Source organism: Culex pipiens, chromosome 3 (assembly GCF_016801865.2).
Source record: "Culex pipiens pallens isolate TS chromosome 3, TS_CPP_V2, whole genome shotgun sequence".
NCBI classification, from domain to species: domain Eukaryota; kingdom Metazoa; phylum Arthropoda; class Insecta; order Diptera; family Culicidae; genus Culex; species Culex pipiens.
The window spans coordinates 53,928,303-53,943,046 of record NC_068939.1 but is presented as its reverse complement, the minus strand read 5'-3'; the positions used below and the strand labels follow the sequence as shown (position 1 = coordinate 53,943,046).

The 14,744-nt window shown below is 36.4% G+C and overlaps 1 protein-coding gene across 1 annotated transcript in view; it reads left to right on the top strand.

The window, feature by feature from the left end:
- Nucleotides 1-10,259, top strand: part of LOC120427423 (pikachurin) — a 99,228-nt gene extending 88,969 nt beyond the window's left edge. Inside the window, exon 13 of the mRNA XM_039592283.2 lies at nucleotides 8,491-10,259. Within this exon, the coding sequence (XP_039448217.2) occupies nucleotides 8,491-8,645 (155 nt within the window). The 3' untranslated portion in view covers nucleotides 8,646-10,259. The remainder of the gene's footprint in view (nucleotides 1-8,490) is intronic.
- Nucleotides 10,260-14,744: the final 4,485 nt, after the last annotated feature.

The following is a 14,744-nucleotide window of genomic DNA, read 5'->3' as shown; positions in this document are numbered from 1 at the left end:
TATCGACATAAAAAGTAGTTGGTTGCTTGGGTGAGACTTAGAAAACATCAATTTTCCTGTTTCTATTTCTTTAAGCCGCTGCACAGTGGGCGAAATGGAACCCAAAATCGGACTTTATTGCGTCTGGTTCTCTGGTATGAAAAATAGTGTTTCTTGTCTTAAATAATCCAGGGAATCGATTGGTGATGGTTTCATCCACCGCACGAAACGGCAAAGGATCCATTTTGCCCCAATTTCCCATTTTTTACATTCTTTCTTGATAATCGGTTTGTATTTAGAGCGGAGGCTTTATGCGGTCATCTAATCACCAATCGATTCCCTGGATTTTTTTAGATAAGAAGCCAGCCACGTTCAATAAAGTCCGATTTAGGTTCCATTTCGCCCACTGTGCTTTGTATATTAGCAACTAAGGGTCGTATCAACCAAGTTCATAAAATCAAAAAAAAAATAATTTTCTCAGGTTTTCAAAAAAAAACTTTCCATAAGTGGGCATTCATAGCCATTTATTTAATTAAAATGAATAGCTGCGACTAAAAAAAGTAACCTGAAAATGGCTATAACTTGAAAACACTGCAGTTTATCAAAAGTTATCTCACATATTCGGAGCATCCACAAAATAGGAACACTTTTGTGATAATTTGTCAAAAGCATGCCAAATGCATATTTTCTGTAGACCCTTCTAATTTTAGGACCTTTAGGCCGTTGCATTTTGAAGTTTATGTACCTCGACTCTGACCATAGTCTAGGGGGAGGGTTAAGGGGGGAGGGGAAGCATCCGAAAGATCGCAAGAAAAGCTTTCAAATGAACACAGCTAAAAAGTTAGTAATCCAGTTGCGAGTAAAAGGCCTATGTGTAAAATAAATATTGCATTATTTTATGAAATTCTGTGTAATATTACACCCTGAAATATGTAGCCCATCAGTATGGGAAACCTACTTGACCGAAATGTCAAGCTCATATATGCGTTTATCCTTACAGCTTTTCATCGGTCTGATGGCCGAGGTAGCTAAGGCGCTAGTCCTTACTGTTGGTGCCGGGTTTGAATCCCGTCGGTTGCAACTTTTTTTGTGTTTGCAAAAAATGTACATGCAGTGTGTAATATTAAGTGTTTATTTTGACGAGGTGATGTGCATGCTTTTGCATGCGATTTTACTATCGGATTTTTTGCTGTGAAGGTAAAAGTGAATCATTATCGATTTGCTATGATTTTTTGAACATTGGCCGATCGGTAAACTGTTCCGAATAAGAGGGATGTCGGTACTTTTTGATTGCAAATTCGATTCAATTTTTCGATTTTTTGAAAAAATCAATATTGATTCAAAATTTATAACTCAGTCAAAGATGTTTTGCCCGTTCTGGAAATTTCTGAAAAGTTGGCATTTGATGTCATTTAAAACATATTAGAAAAAATAAAATAGTGTTTTTATGTAATTCAAGTTTTAGTGGCGAAAAATGAATTTAAAATTCTCCAAAAAAAATTTTAGCGTGTATCATTTATTGTCTGTGTAGCTGGGGAGGAAAACATTTGTTTTACATATAGAGTTTCCAGCTTTCAATGCAACAATTTTTGTTTTGTTCTTTAAACTGGTTTAAATTGCTTCCATATTTTGGGAAATTTTTTAATCCCTCAAATGAATTTAAAAAATGCTTCGGTCTCCAGTTATAACAAAACAAAATGAATTCAAATCCGTGTTAATTTAAAGTTATTCTAGAAATTTAAGATTTATAGATAAAATGCTAGAGCAAACGCACTTTTTTATCTTGCTTCGTATTATCTTGCAAAAATAATTAACGCATTTATTACGCATTATAATATAATTTAAAATACTGATGAGATAATTTGAAGTGTTCTACTTCGTGGCACTGCAAAACGTTAGAAATAGTAGTTTATGCAACAAGTTGCAAAAAGAGGATTTTTTTAGCACGAGTCGTTCATTTATCCAACCAGGTTCATAGAGTTGGATACACACGACGAATGCTGAAAAAAATAAGTTTTGCAACGAGTTCCATACAACATTTTTTGCATTTCAGAAAAACACCCATTGAGAAAAATTATAAGTCAAATGTTCATGTATTTTGTCAATAAATTGTTTGAATCAAATTTTTTTTGAAAAGTATTACTTTTCGAAAAAAGCCCCATTGCAGTATTGAAAAGTAGAACTTTTCAGCATTTATTTTGAAAAGTTTTGCCATTCGATTCTGTTATTTTTGGTACAGAAAAGTAGGCTATTTCGTCGTTCAATAATGACAGGAAAAGTAAGTAGTTTCACGACGGAATTGCAAAAATTAATATTCTCAGTATTTTATGCTAGCATAAAATAGGCCAACAATTGCAGCATCAAATTCTTCAATCTCTATTCTCACTAATGAATGTTTCAAAAATCTCTCACAATAAACATCTCTCCATTTCAAAGAGCACCGCGAACTTCAAGCTTAATGTTAAACTTTGAGTCAACTTCAACCCTATCGCCAGTGTCTAAGAATCTTGCCCATCACTAACCATGAAAACAGTGAGGTCATGCCAACAGAAAAAAAATAGTCAAAAAGCTTTAAAATCGTACAACATATTGCGAGCCAGCTGCACACAGCATAACCATCAGCTTTATTTCCCAAAAAAAAAGTAGCTGACTCTTGGTGGAGCTTCTGCCCACTTAAAATATTTGCTTTTCTGGCGAAAGCATCAGGCAGTGGAAAAGGGCTTTGAGAGAGCAAGGTCCTTGGAACTATGGCAGCACAAAGGAATGATGATGGTATTTTGGCCACCCCACCAATAGAAGTTAAAGCTCTCATCAAGGCACAGTGGGAAAGGTCGTTTCTAACTTGTTAATATTTTTTTATAAACACAAAATTGTTAACATTTTTTTGAAAAAATATTATTAAAAAATTTTGAATATTTTTTCCAGTGAAAACTAATACAAAAAAGCGTAAATTTAGAGTGAAATCATGCTGAAATCTTTTTCTCCACACTAAAATCTTTCAATGCTCCAACAGACACCAACCTCGACTGGGGCTCATGAACCCAGCTCAACTGTATAATTCCAGTTTATGACCATCGCTGACTGAACTGGCTAGGGTTGGGTTGGCCGATTTCCAAGGGGTTGTAAGGAGGATGAAACAGAGCATTGATGTGTACTTTCGATGAAATTAGAAATTTTTCGTCCAACCACAACAAACCAACATTGCGGCTTGTGAAGGGTTCAACGGGAAAATGGATAGCTTGAAAACTGTTTAAACATTTTAAAGGTTTTTATTAGATTTTTTGATGAACATGCTCTGCTATTGATGTTGATTTTTCCAATGAATAAACCCATTTTAAAAATATCAATCAATAACACTTTCAAAAGCTTACCCTGTTTACATTCCATAAGCCATAATCATGATCATGTTCGTAATTTACAATTCAATCAACTTTCATCTAGGACCACTACACTGGAACCACAGAGTCAACTAATTACCCATTCAATTGGCTATGCTCACACTAGCACACATACAGTGCTCAGCACAACACACAAACACACACACATGAGTACTTGTTTTGGCACGAAACAGTTCCGCTCCAAGCTTTGCTCTAATCAAACAGTCATAAAATACCGAAACCAAATTTGATTATTAATTAACACACATGCAAACACTATCCACACAAACACACGGATTTGCCGGCCCCGGTCATCGAAATAATCCCATTTTGATCCAGTTTTGCGGATATTTTCGAATATAAGCTCTCGAATTTGTTTTCGGTTTTTCGTTGGCAGGCTCACACGTACATGCAGAAATACATGTACAGGCCGCGCAATAGTTGGTTTTTGTTTAGCTGTGAGGTAAATTTCCGGGAAAAACAACCTTGAACTGGTTGTTTGGGCACTTTTTCACGGATTAAAAGGTAAATTTTGATTTTTTTTACTTTAATAAAGCTGTTGCATTTTTTACCCAGTGTGTGTCTCTCGGCTATTGTCATGATCAAATGAAGAATAAGGGCAAAACAATGAAATTGAAATTATAAAACGAAATGTTTGTAAATTTGGTGAATTTTGTTGACCACGATTTCAGTTGTCTGCAAAACAAAATATATTTCTAATATTTTAGCATAAAAATCTTCAAATTTTTAAATAATTTTTAAGAGCGATCGAAGAATCTTCGTCAAAAGAAAATCTTTTGACGTTCATCAAGAGAAAAAATCGGGAGGGAACATCTTTATCGCTCGCCCACGAAAGATCGGTAAAATGTAACTAAAAAAATCATCATCTCTAGAGTTTTTTAAGGCTTTATAAACATATAAAAGACAACGGCTCAAAGGTCCTCTTAAAAAATCTAGATCTGGATTAGTCAATGGAGCACCGATTTAATCTTTTGGTAGATGAGCAATGTTTGCAAACAAAGTCAAATAAATTAATTTGATTGAAAGTGCCTTAATTATTCCAAATATTAGCGATTAAAAGAAGTGGGGGTAAAACGGGAACTGAAGTTCAAAAACATCAAAAATCTAAAAAATTGCTCGCATTTTCGTAAAGCTTGACGAAATCAAATAATCTTTATTGCATTCAGCGATGGAATAATCATCATCAAAAGAAAATCTTTGGATGTTCATCAAGAGAAAAAATCCGAAGGGAGCATGGCTCTCCTCTCTCGCGCACGAAAGATCGGTAAAAAGAATCTAAAAAAATCATCATCTTGATTATTCGGTGGAACATCTTTTTTACTACTACACCTGCAAGTGTAACGTCACACGTCGAAAAATGATCTGTCACATTTTGTAGATGGGCAATGTGTGTAAATAAAGTGAAATAAATATTATTGAGTGCTGCTGACAAGGAAATTCACAAAAATTCATCAGCAGATTGATATTCTTGGAGAATTTCGGGAGCAATTTTCTTTTGTGTGATTTTCCTCCTCTCTCTTTCGTGGGTGAAAAAAGTTCGCTAGCGAAATTGATTTTTTCGAGATTATTCCATCCCTGATTGCATTTGAATTTTCTTTTGAAGCACTTCAATATTTATACTATCAAGACATGCAAGAATCTTGAGATACAGCATTTTTAGGACTGCCTTAAAGTTTTGCGATTTTCGTAAATTTTCCAAAAAAAATCTCTTTTTTCAAATAGCCATATTTTTGAAACAAAGAATAGAACAAATCCGTTTTTCATTTCTCGTGCGTTAAAAATGCTTATTTTGCATTCCGATCAGATTTTAATTATTCAGATCAGATTTTAATTATTCCAATTTTATTTTAACGGCATATGCACCATCACAAAGGTTGCTGCTACGACAAAATATATATACATTTTAGGTAAGATGGTAAAACTTAAAAATTTTGGCAAAATTTGCTAAAATTGTTTTTGTTTATAAAAATATTGATTCAAATTGCATTTAAAGTTGCATTCAAAGCACGAATCAAAAGTTTTCGAAATTTATATGAAATTAGTTCTTTTGCAAATGCTCCCAAATTCAAAGAATTTTTTTTTTAATTGTTAGCTTGTATTGGCTGTTGTCGGCGATAAAATAAAACGTATAATTATTTCTTGAATTTTGTTTCAAAATCACAAATAATTTATTATTTACAAAGTAAAATTATATTTTTCTAGTGAAAAATTGTCCAAATAATTCGAAATGCATACCGTTTTCCGATTTAAACTCATTTTAATGAGAATATCATGTCACTTAGGAATATTGAAATTGTCTTGTTTATCAAGATTTGTTTGATAATATGTTTAACTATTTTTTTAGTTTCCAAAAATTTATGAATTGTTTTTTAAGTACTTTTAACACTTCCGTTCGTAACAATAAGCCATTTTCAACAATTGAGCCTTTTACAGGCAGGATTTTCCTTCCCTGTTTTTGTTGTGTAGGGTACGTTATCGATTATAATCGGACCATTAGTTGCTGAGATATCGTCATTAGAAAATGGTGGGTTATTTTGGTGAGATTAAGAAAACTTCAATTTTCGTGTTTCTTTTTCTTAAAGCGACTCTATCTCAGCAACCCGAAGTCCAATCTTCAATGTCTCTTAGACAATTTTATAGCAAATTTTCTGAACTTCTCAAAAAAAATATTTTTTGAAATGGTCACTTATGGTCACTATTTTTAAAAATTGAAAAAAACTGCAAATATTTCGCTAAAATCAAACTTTCGGTGGCTATTTCTTGAAAACGGAGGCCCTTTATCAAAAAATCTGTAGAGTACATTTCGATTGTAAATTCAATTTTGCATTAAAAAATAATGCCAAACTTGTTTTTGCATGAAACTTCGATTTTTTCCAAAAATCACTGTTTTTTCAAAAATTCATAACTCGGCGGCAGATTTTTTGACCATGTCTCAAAAGTTGCAGGTTTTTGTCCCCTAAAACATATCAAAAAATCAATTTTTTTCCGTGTACCTATTTTTTCTCAAAAGTCCTCAACAATACCTACAACTTTGCCGAAGATCAGAAAATTCTCAATTTTACAGCTGTTTGAATATTTACATACCATTTTTGTATGGACAGCAGCCAAAATAGAATGGAGACTTGTATGGGTGAACCAATGACGCAAAATAGCTTCTTTGGTCATAGGGAAGGCCCTTACAATGTTTAAGTCAAATCAAAAAATACAAAAAATAAAAATGATCGAAATCGGCCGATTTCGTAGAGAGTTGCTCATTTATGTTATTAATATGGAAAAAATTGCATCAAAATTACTTTTTAAATCATTTGATGGGTTACAGTAGTTTTTAAAACGTTTTCGCTGATCTTTTTCGGAAATAAATGTTAGGGTTTTTTTTTGTTTAGGTCAAAATTGTTAACAAAACATTTTTGTTTATGATGAAAAGTGAGCAAATTCAACTGTTATTCATTATATCTATCATAAGACCTACTCCATGCATCAAAACATCAAATATCGGTTAAATTTTGTATAAAAATAACAGTTTTCCTATAATGGATCCGGGTCCACTATGGGAAAAGATGGTCCATAACAGGCAAAAAAACACTTTATTTTCAAATGGCTATTTTTCTGCTCAAAAACAAATAACTGATGGAACAAATAGTCGAAATTGTTCAAAAGACTTCAGATTTCATTGTTTTGTACAAAGGGTTATGAAAAAGTGCTTAAAATATTGAAAAACTGTAAAAAATGCGCTTCGGCTCTACTAGGGGGTCCACTAATGGTTAAAATACCCTACAATGTATTTACAAACAATCAATTTTACATGTTTTTTTACAATGAGAATAACAATTCCAGTCAATATTTATTTGTTTGCTTTTTTATTTTTTGGGAAAACTTTTAAGGGGTGCGGCGATTCTCTGGCCTTAAGACTACTCAAAAAAAAGTTACACTCTTAATAATTATTTTAGGGAAATCGAATTTTTATGTTTCACATGACAAAGAATTTCATTTTTTGAGCCTTGATACATGGAAAAATCGAAAATGTTAAGTTAAATTTGCAATCGAGCGGCACTTTACGTACATTTAGATATCGTGCATCGCTTTCGAGTTGTATCCGATTAAAAATGTTTAGCTATAAAAATTCATGTTCCTGTTTGATCAACTAATGTTTCGGAACTAAGGAAATATGCGTCCGATTTGCAATGTCAAAAAATAAATAATTATCGTAAAATTCTCCGATCTCCCGAATAAAAAATCTAAAAATGTTTAAATTAACCTTAACATTGGATATGGTCGAAAATAAATAGTTATGGTTAATTTGAAATTTTTGAAAATAGTTGTCATCGAAAGATCCGAAAATTTCACAATCATCTACTTTTGAACATTGAAAATTGGACGCACATTTCTGGAGCAACATTTAAAAAGGGCGCTTAAGAATTTCGACAGCTGCAACTATTTCTTGGGTTTTTTTTTAAAGGGTCCTATTCAAGGGACCTGATTTTCAGTTCAAAGATCAGAAATCACTCACGCATAACCGAACGAATCTATTCCAACCAGAAATTTACTAATACATTCAAAGTATGTTTACAAGGCAGCTGGACGTTTGTTTGCATCAGATTTCCCATCTCTTTCTAGCATTTTTCTTTTGTCAGGCGACTCTAGCTTTTTTTTGCCAGACCGTCCGATATGTCAGCCAACATACTTCGCAGGGCAGTGACAGCTCGAGCTCGATCATAGAGTTATCTACGTGCGCATGTATTGCGTGTACGTACACGAAAAAGATTGAGGTTAAATTTTGTACCCGTCAGCAAAACACATGAGGTGCTAGTGTGTGAGCTCGGTCTTAGTTAACTCTATTGTTTGCATCTGGACACTGTGACGAGAAGTTTGTCATTTTTGGCTTAAATTATATTTTTCTCACTGGGCCTAGTAAGCCTTATATGCTATTGTGCTTCATATGTTTATAGGACCTATTCAAAAAGATTTGCAACTAATCCCGAACGGTGGAAAGGTAGCGGGGGAAGCCAGCTATTGTTTTACATTTTCTTGTTTTGTTTAAGTCACCTGAAGCTTAAAAATTTACAAAATAGTTCAAATCGCAAATTACAAAATTCTCTCTCTTTCCCCCCGGCAGGTGGCCTCCCGGCGGCCCCGTTCTACACCCGCCAGCGGTACACGGCCGGCATCGTGGGCTGCATCTCCGAGCTGATACTGGCCGGCGAGCTGCGGCTCAACTTCGACTCGACGATACTGGGCACGGCGCACAACGTCGAACCGGGCGCCCCATGAAGGTGAATTTAGGACGACGGCGAGCGTCCCGGCGGCTGGTGGCAGCAGAAGCGGCTCGCTGGCAGCACTGCCGCCATCAACACCAGCAGTAACATCAATTGAACGTCCATGCGTAGTTATTCAGCGTGTGAGTGAGATGAGGGTACGAGTGAGCAGGAAGAGGAAAAACGGGAGAGTAGCATTAGTAAATAGAGAGTCATTGGAGTGTTTGAGAGTGAGTGAAGAACGGTGAGAGAGTGAAAGCACGAATGAGTCCAATTAAACTACACACCGATTTAGACTAAATGAATTTTTTATATAAGATGAAAAACATTTAGGATTAAAACTAGTATTTAAGGCCTTAGGTACTGATAAAATGTAATATTTAGTGTTTGTAAGTGGTAGGAATTTTGAGTTTGAAGGCTTTGGCGAGGCTAAGTACAATGGAATAGATTGTGAGTTTAATTTTCTTGAATAAAGCAGAAACAACAATTTAATTTTGAAAAATACATTTTTTGTACCGATTGAGACACCCATCAGAGATTGCATCGGAAGAAGAAAATGCCGTCAAATATATGTAACAAAAGTTTTACCGACCAAAAAGCGAAGTGGTCAGAAATCCCAGTCAACAAACCGAAAACCATTTAAGTCAATTCATATCTCCGCCTTGGGCAATAAATACTCTTCTTGCCTTTTGTTTTCCTGTTTTAGTTCCGCTTCAAGTTTGTTCCGTAAAAAGTGAAACAAAAGTATATCGACGACAAGCAAAAAAAGAACGTGAAAGATAAACGAGAACAATAACAACATCATATCAATGCGAAACTATTTCAATAAATCGAAAGCGGCATCCTGATCTGTGTGAGTGTGGAAGGGCACTCACAAAACAGTTATACAACTCACTCATTGCACGTTCGTCTACCTACATGTTGCTTACCAATGCTTCTTGTTTGAAAGTTCTTAAGTTATTCTATTGTATAGTTGAAAGACGCATAATACTTTATTTAGCCCTTAAAAGTCTAACAAAACGCTGCTGGAAACCAAATATAACTAAAAACCTTAATTTAAAAACGACTAATGAAAACAATTTTGTATGAAACAATACAGGGAAAACAGCTAAACAACACACGTACTCAAAAACAAAGGCAACAGAAAGCGATTCAAACTTTGATTGTGGACCTCTGGTGAAAATACAAAGCAAACACGTTTTCTGATGGTTTTGGTTAGCCCTGGTATTGTCATACATTTCAAGTGCTTTACAAAAAAAAAAGAGAGATGAAAAAAAACTTTAACCAACTTTAACAATAGAACGTGTGTGCGTGGAGGTGGAAGCGCTAGTCGTCACGAATACATGCAAACAAAAGGAGCGTCGACAGAGGCAAACTAATACAGATGCTGTAGGAAAGGAAAACAAAACAAAACACACACATAAAACGGTAAATGTAGCAAAACTCAACAAAACGAGTATCTGTTAACTGTGCTTGGGCGCATTCGTGCAGGCGAAATAAAGTGTAGGAAATATTTTTTCAGTTAGCGTTAGCCATAGTGAAAAAGAAGAAGTAAAACAAAAACAGACAGAAAGTAAAAAAGAAAACATTTAAAATGTCGTCAGGTATTTACAACGGTAGCGAAAGAGATTTTTGTAACATCCATGTTTTGATTTTTGGTAGCGAAACTTTTTGGAGCATACACAAACTAATTAGTAAACAAAAAAAAAGTGAGCTGTCTTTAGAAATGAACCGAGTAGTTTATTTGTACAATGAAGCATTTATTTTCGTCTGCGCAGAAACACAAACCAATAATAGAGAGACAAACGAAACAGAGTGTAATAAAAACAAGTATACTGTATATAATCAGATTTTATCATAAAAGTCACGCGAAACATTTAAACATTCATGTTCTCTGTAACGAACTGAAAAAAGAGAAAATATAAAAAAAATCATTGTTTAATTTTCGAACTTCAATTTTAATTTCAACACTAAAACAAATCAGAGCAAATGCACCAGCCACGCAACTCTCTGTGTAAATAAACTAAAAAAAAAAACTTAGAGAAAGTAAATGAGACAAAACTAAAATCCGCTTATAAATGTTCAAGACAATGTGATGTGCAAACAATCGTGCTAGGATTTACCCTAAACCAGACATATTTAGAGATTCGTCCTTAGTTTCGTCAGTTTTTGTGCCTACTTTCCTCCCTTGACATCTAACTCTAGAGAAATCCACCATGTATAGAAGTTAAATACACTAATACACACAAAAACTCACACACAACACAGAAAAATGCGCTAGCGAAAATAGTAAATTTTGGCATATCATGAGGAAAAATTTCAAAACATCAAGAAAAGGGGAGTGTGATTTAAAAAAAGTAATTCAAGATCAATTCGTGTACCGTACAACAAAACAATGACACCACTGACACACTGAAACAAAAGCAAACACACATACACAAATACACAATTATTCGCGCTTTGTAGAGGTCAAAGATGCTTGTGTTTGGAGAACCGTTTAGTTGGAGAGTAGTGGGAAAGTGTGCGTGGGGAAGAATTGGTGCACACCAACCAGCTTTCGAGTTTTGGTTTGTTAGTAATACATGTGTTGATCATACGAAGATAAATAAAAAAACAACAATTAGAAGAAAAAGAAAACGGAACTATGTATATTGTAACTTGATGCAAATAAACAGAAATGGTATTGGGTTTTGAAAATAATTGTTTTAGTTATTATATCCGAAATTTGTCTTGGTTTTCTTGGCTGATGGATTAAAAAACTGTGAAAACCGGATAACTAAACAGCATTTTTATGTGAACTTAAGTTGAAACGGGAAGGGCGCCATCTGTACACCACGAAACGAGTTTTTGAGAGCACCTTTAGAGAAATTTCTGTAACTTAAACATGTTCTGTCTGTAAAAATTCAATTTTCCCATGACCAATGAAGAGTATTGGGGCTGCATTTACAAAGTGGACTAAGTGGCTATTTTTAACTTTATGTTTAGGATAATGTAAACAACCCATAGGTCGCCTTCTCAGATACACTACCTTCCCTTTACTTAGCAAACGGATCCAGAAGGGAAAAGATCACCAGGTGTGACAGTCAGAGGCGGGAGTTGAACCCCGTTCTACCGCATACGAGGTGGAAGCGTTACCACTAGGCTACGAGGCTCGGTATCCAACATTAGGTGCTCGATGGAATTACATGCTGTTTCCCGAGCAAACCCTGATTGCTGATTCGCTGGAATCCGATAAAAATATTTTCAGACATAGGCTCTCTGGTCCCGAGACCTCCACAACCGCATCTAAGTTTTCATACGGAGGCATATTTTTTATAACTCTAAACATTTCATATAACAGGCCAAAAAGCTAAAATGGCGCAAAGATCTGATTTTTTGAAAAAATGTCCTTTTTTTTTGAAAAAAATGACGAATTTTACCTCGACTTGGACAAAAAAAAATGAATCAGATGTTTACCAGCCTTAGTGAAAAACAATAGAAATAATCGATTAGTTTACAAAGGGCGCTGGCATTCGCATGAAAACTTGTTCATTAAAACCATGCTTCTCCACCAGTCTGAAATACTCTGGGGAAAGATTTCATCAAATTCAAACTTGCGTGCAAACTTGTATTCAACATTCAGTGCAATGACTGCTTACATCTCTTGTGAACTTGCGAATTTATTTGATTGTTCAGTTTCTCTTTCTCTCTCCCATCGAAGGAAAACCTTCACAGAATTAGAAAAAAAGCGTACAAAATTCACATATTCTGGAAATTCTGCCTCCATTCCTTATTCGTGGGGAAAAATTTGAAGGGGCGGTACGACATTGTTCCTACGGCCTAAGTGTAAGAGCATTCCAAAGTGGTACAGATCGCAAAATTAAATGGAAAATGGATTTTCCGGAAAATGGTGAAGTTTTGGAGCTTTTCTGTCTTCAGGAGAGTTGTGGGTGGTTCACGATTAGGGAGAGTTTGAAAATCTAATTTTTCAAGATTTTTTTAAGTCAGTTTTCATATTTTGCTTTTTTGAACTTTGTTGATAAGACCCTTAGTTGCTGAGATATTGCCATGCAAATATATATATATCAATATTACGCCCTTTTGAAATGTAAGTCTTGATTTAATTGTTTTGAAAATATTGTTTTCGAAAAGATCGAAAAATGTCACGAATGTTTCATTTTTTTAAATTGTTTATCGAACCATCAGTTGCTGAGATATCGACGTTAGAAAATGTTGTTTTTTTTTTGGGGTGACTTAGAAATCAATCGAATCAATAAAAAAAAGCAAAATATCAGCTTTCAATTTTTTTTTTCAAAAGTGGGCAAACATGTGCACTAATTAAAAAAAACTGCGACTACTTTTAAAAAAGTTACCTAAAAATGGCTTTAACTTGAAAACGGTGCACTTTATCAAAATTTCACTAAAGTACTTTGTGATTGCAAATTTGATTTTACATCGAAAAACGAAGTTGAATAATTTTTGCGACCAATATTTCAAAAAAAAATAAAAATAAAAATTTTTGTTTCCTTCAAAAGATAAAGATTTTTGAATTTCCATACATTTTTGTATGGGCAGCTGCCAAATGTGTATGGAAAATTATATGGACAAACTAATAATGCAAATGGCTTCTTTGGGCATACCGAAAGCACCAAAAAAGTTTCAGTCGGATTAAAAACTACAAAAAAAAAACGAATGACCGAAATCTGAGAGACCTGCTAGGTAGTTACATAAAACAAACTTTACGTACTTACCGCTAACGTTGCCCTTTGCGCCAGGAGTCCAAGTTCTTCAAACCAGTCGAATTACGACAGCTGGGAAGATTAGAACGGTGAACGGTGAGCAAGTTGGTTGTAGGCTGAATAGGGACGAGTTCAATTTCCTGGCTGAGTACGGGTGCTTCTGCCTCGCCGATGCAACGCTCGACCGGGTGTTTGACTCCGGCGATGTAACAAGATGGTGGTGTGCGCGTTCAGCCTCGCACAAGCAGGTTGTTGTTGACCTCTCCGGCGCGTTCCCTCACGTGCAGCCTCCACGAACCAGCTCGCAGATTGTTGTTCTGTCCGGCGCGTCGACCCGGATGATTGTGGGCGGGCACAGTCGGTTCCCTTGCGTTCAACGTCGGTTCCCTTGCGTTCAACGTCGGCTTCCTGCTGGTCTGGAACTGGAAAAAAAGTCAATTTCACTAGCGATTCTGGAGCAACAAATTTACCGTGACAGACCGTTCGAAATTGTCGTTGGCTGAGTACGGGTGCTTCTGCCTCGCCGATGCAACGCTCGACCGGGTGACTCCGGCGATGTAACAAGATGGTGGTGTGCGCGTTCAGCCTCGCGGAGCTAGCACAAGCAGGTTGTTGTTGACCTCTCCGGAGCGTTCCCTCACGATCAGCCTCAACGAACCAGCTCAACACGCTCGCTCGACCGGGTGTTTGACTCCGGCGATGTAACAAGATGGTGGTGTGCGCGTTCAGCCTCGCGGAGCTAGCACAAGCAGGTTGTTGTTGACCTCTCCGGAGCGTTCCCTCACGATCAGCCTCAACGAACCAGCTCAACACGCTCGCTCGACCGGGTGTTTGACTCCGGCGATGTAACAAGATGGTGGTGTGCGCGTTCAGCTTCGCACAAGCAGGTTGTTGTTGACCTCTCCGGCGCGTTCCCTCACGTGCAGCCTCCACGAACCAGCTCGCAGATTGTTGTTCTGTCCGGCGCGTCGACCCGGATGATTGTGGGCGGGCACAGTCGGTTCCCTTGCGTTCAACGTCGGTTCCCTTGCGTTTAACGTCGGCTTCCTGCTGGTCTGGAATTGGAAAAAAAAGTCAATTTCACTAGCGATTCTGGAGCAACAAATTTACCGTGACAGACCGTTCGAAATTGTCGTTGGCTGAGTACGGGTGCTTCTGCCTCGCCGATGCAACGCTCGACCGGGTGTTTGACTCCGTCGATTTAACCAAATGGTGGTGTGCGCGTTCAGCCTCGCAGAGCCAGCGCACGCCGGTGGTTGTTGACTTCTCCGGCGCGTCGACCCGGATGATTGTGGGCGGGCGCAGTCGGTTCCCTTGCGTTCAACTTCCCTGAACCAGCTCGCAGGTTGGTCGACCTTTTACAGATGCTTTCTCCGGCGGAAATCGCGTTAAACTTC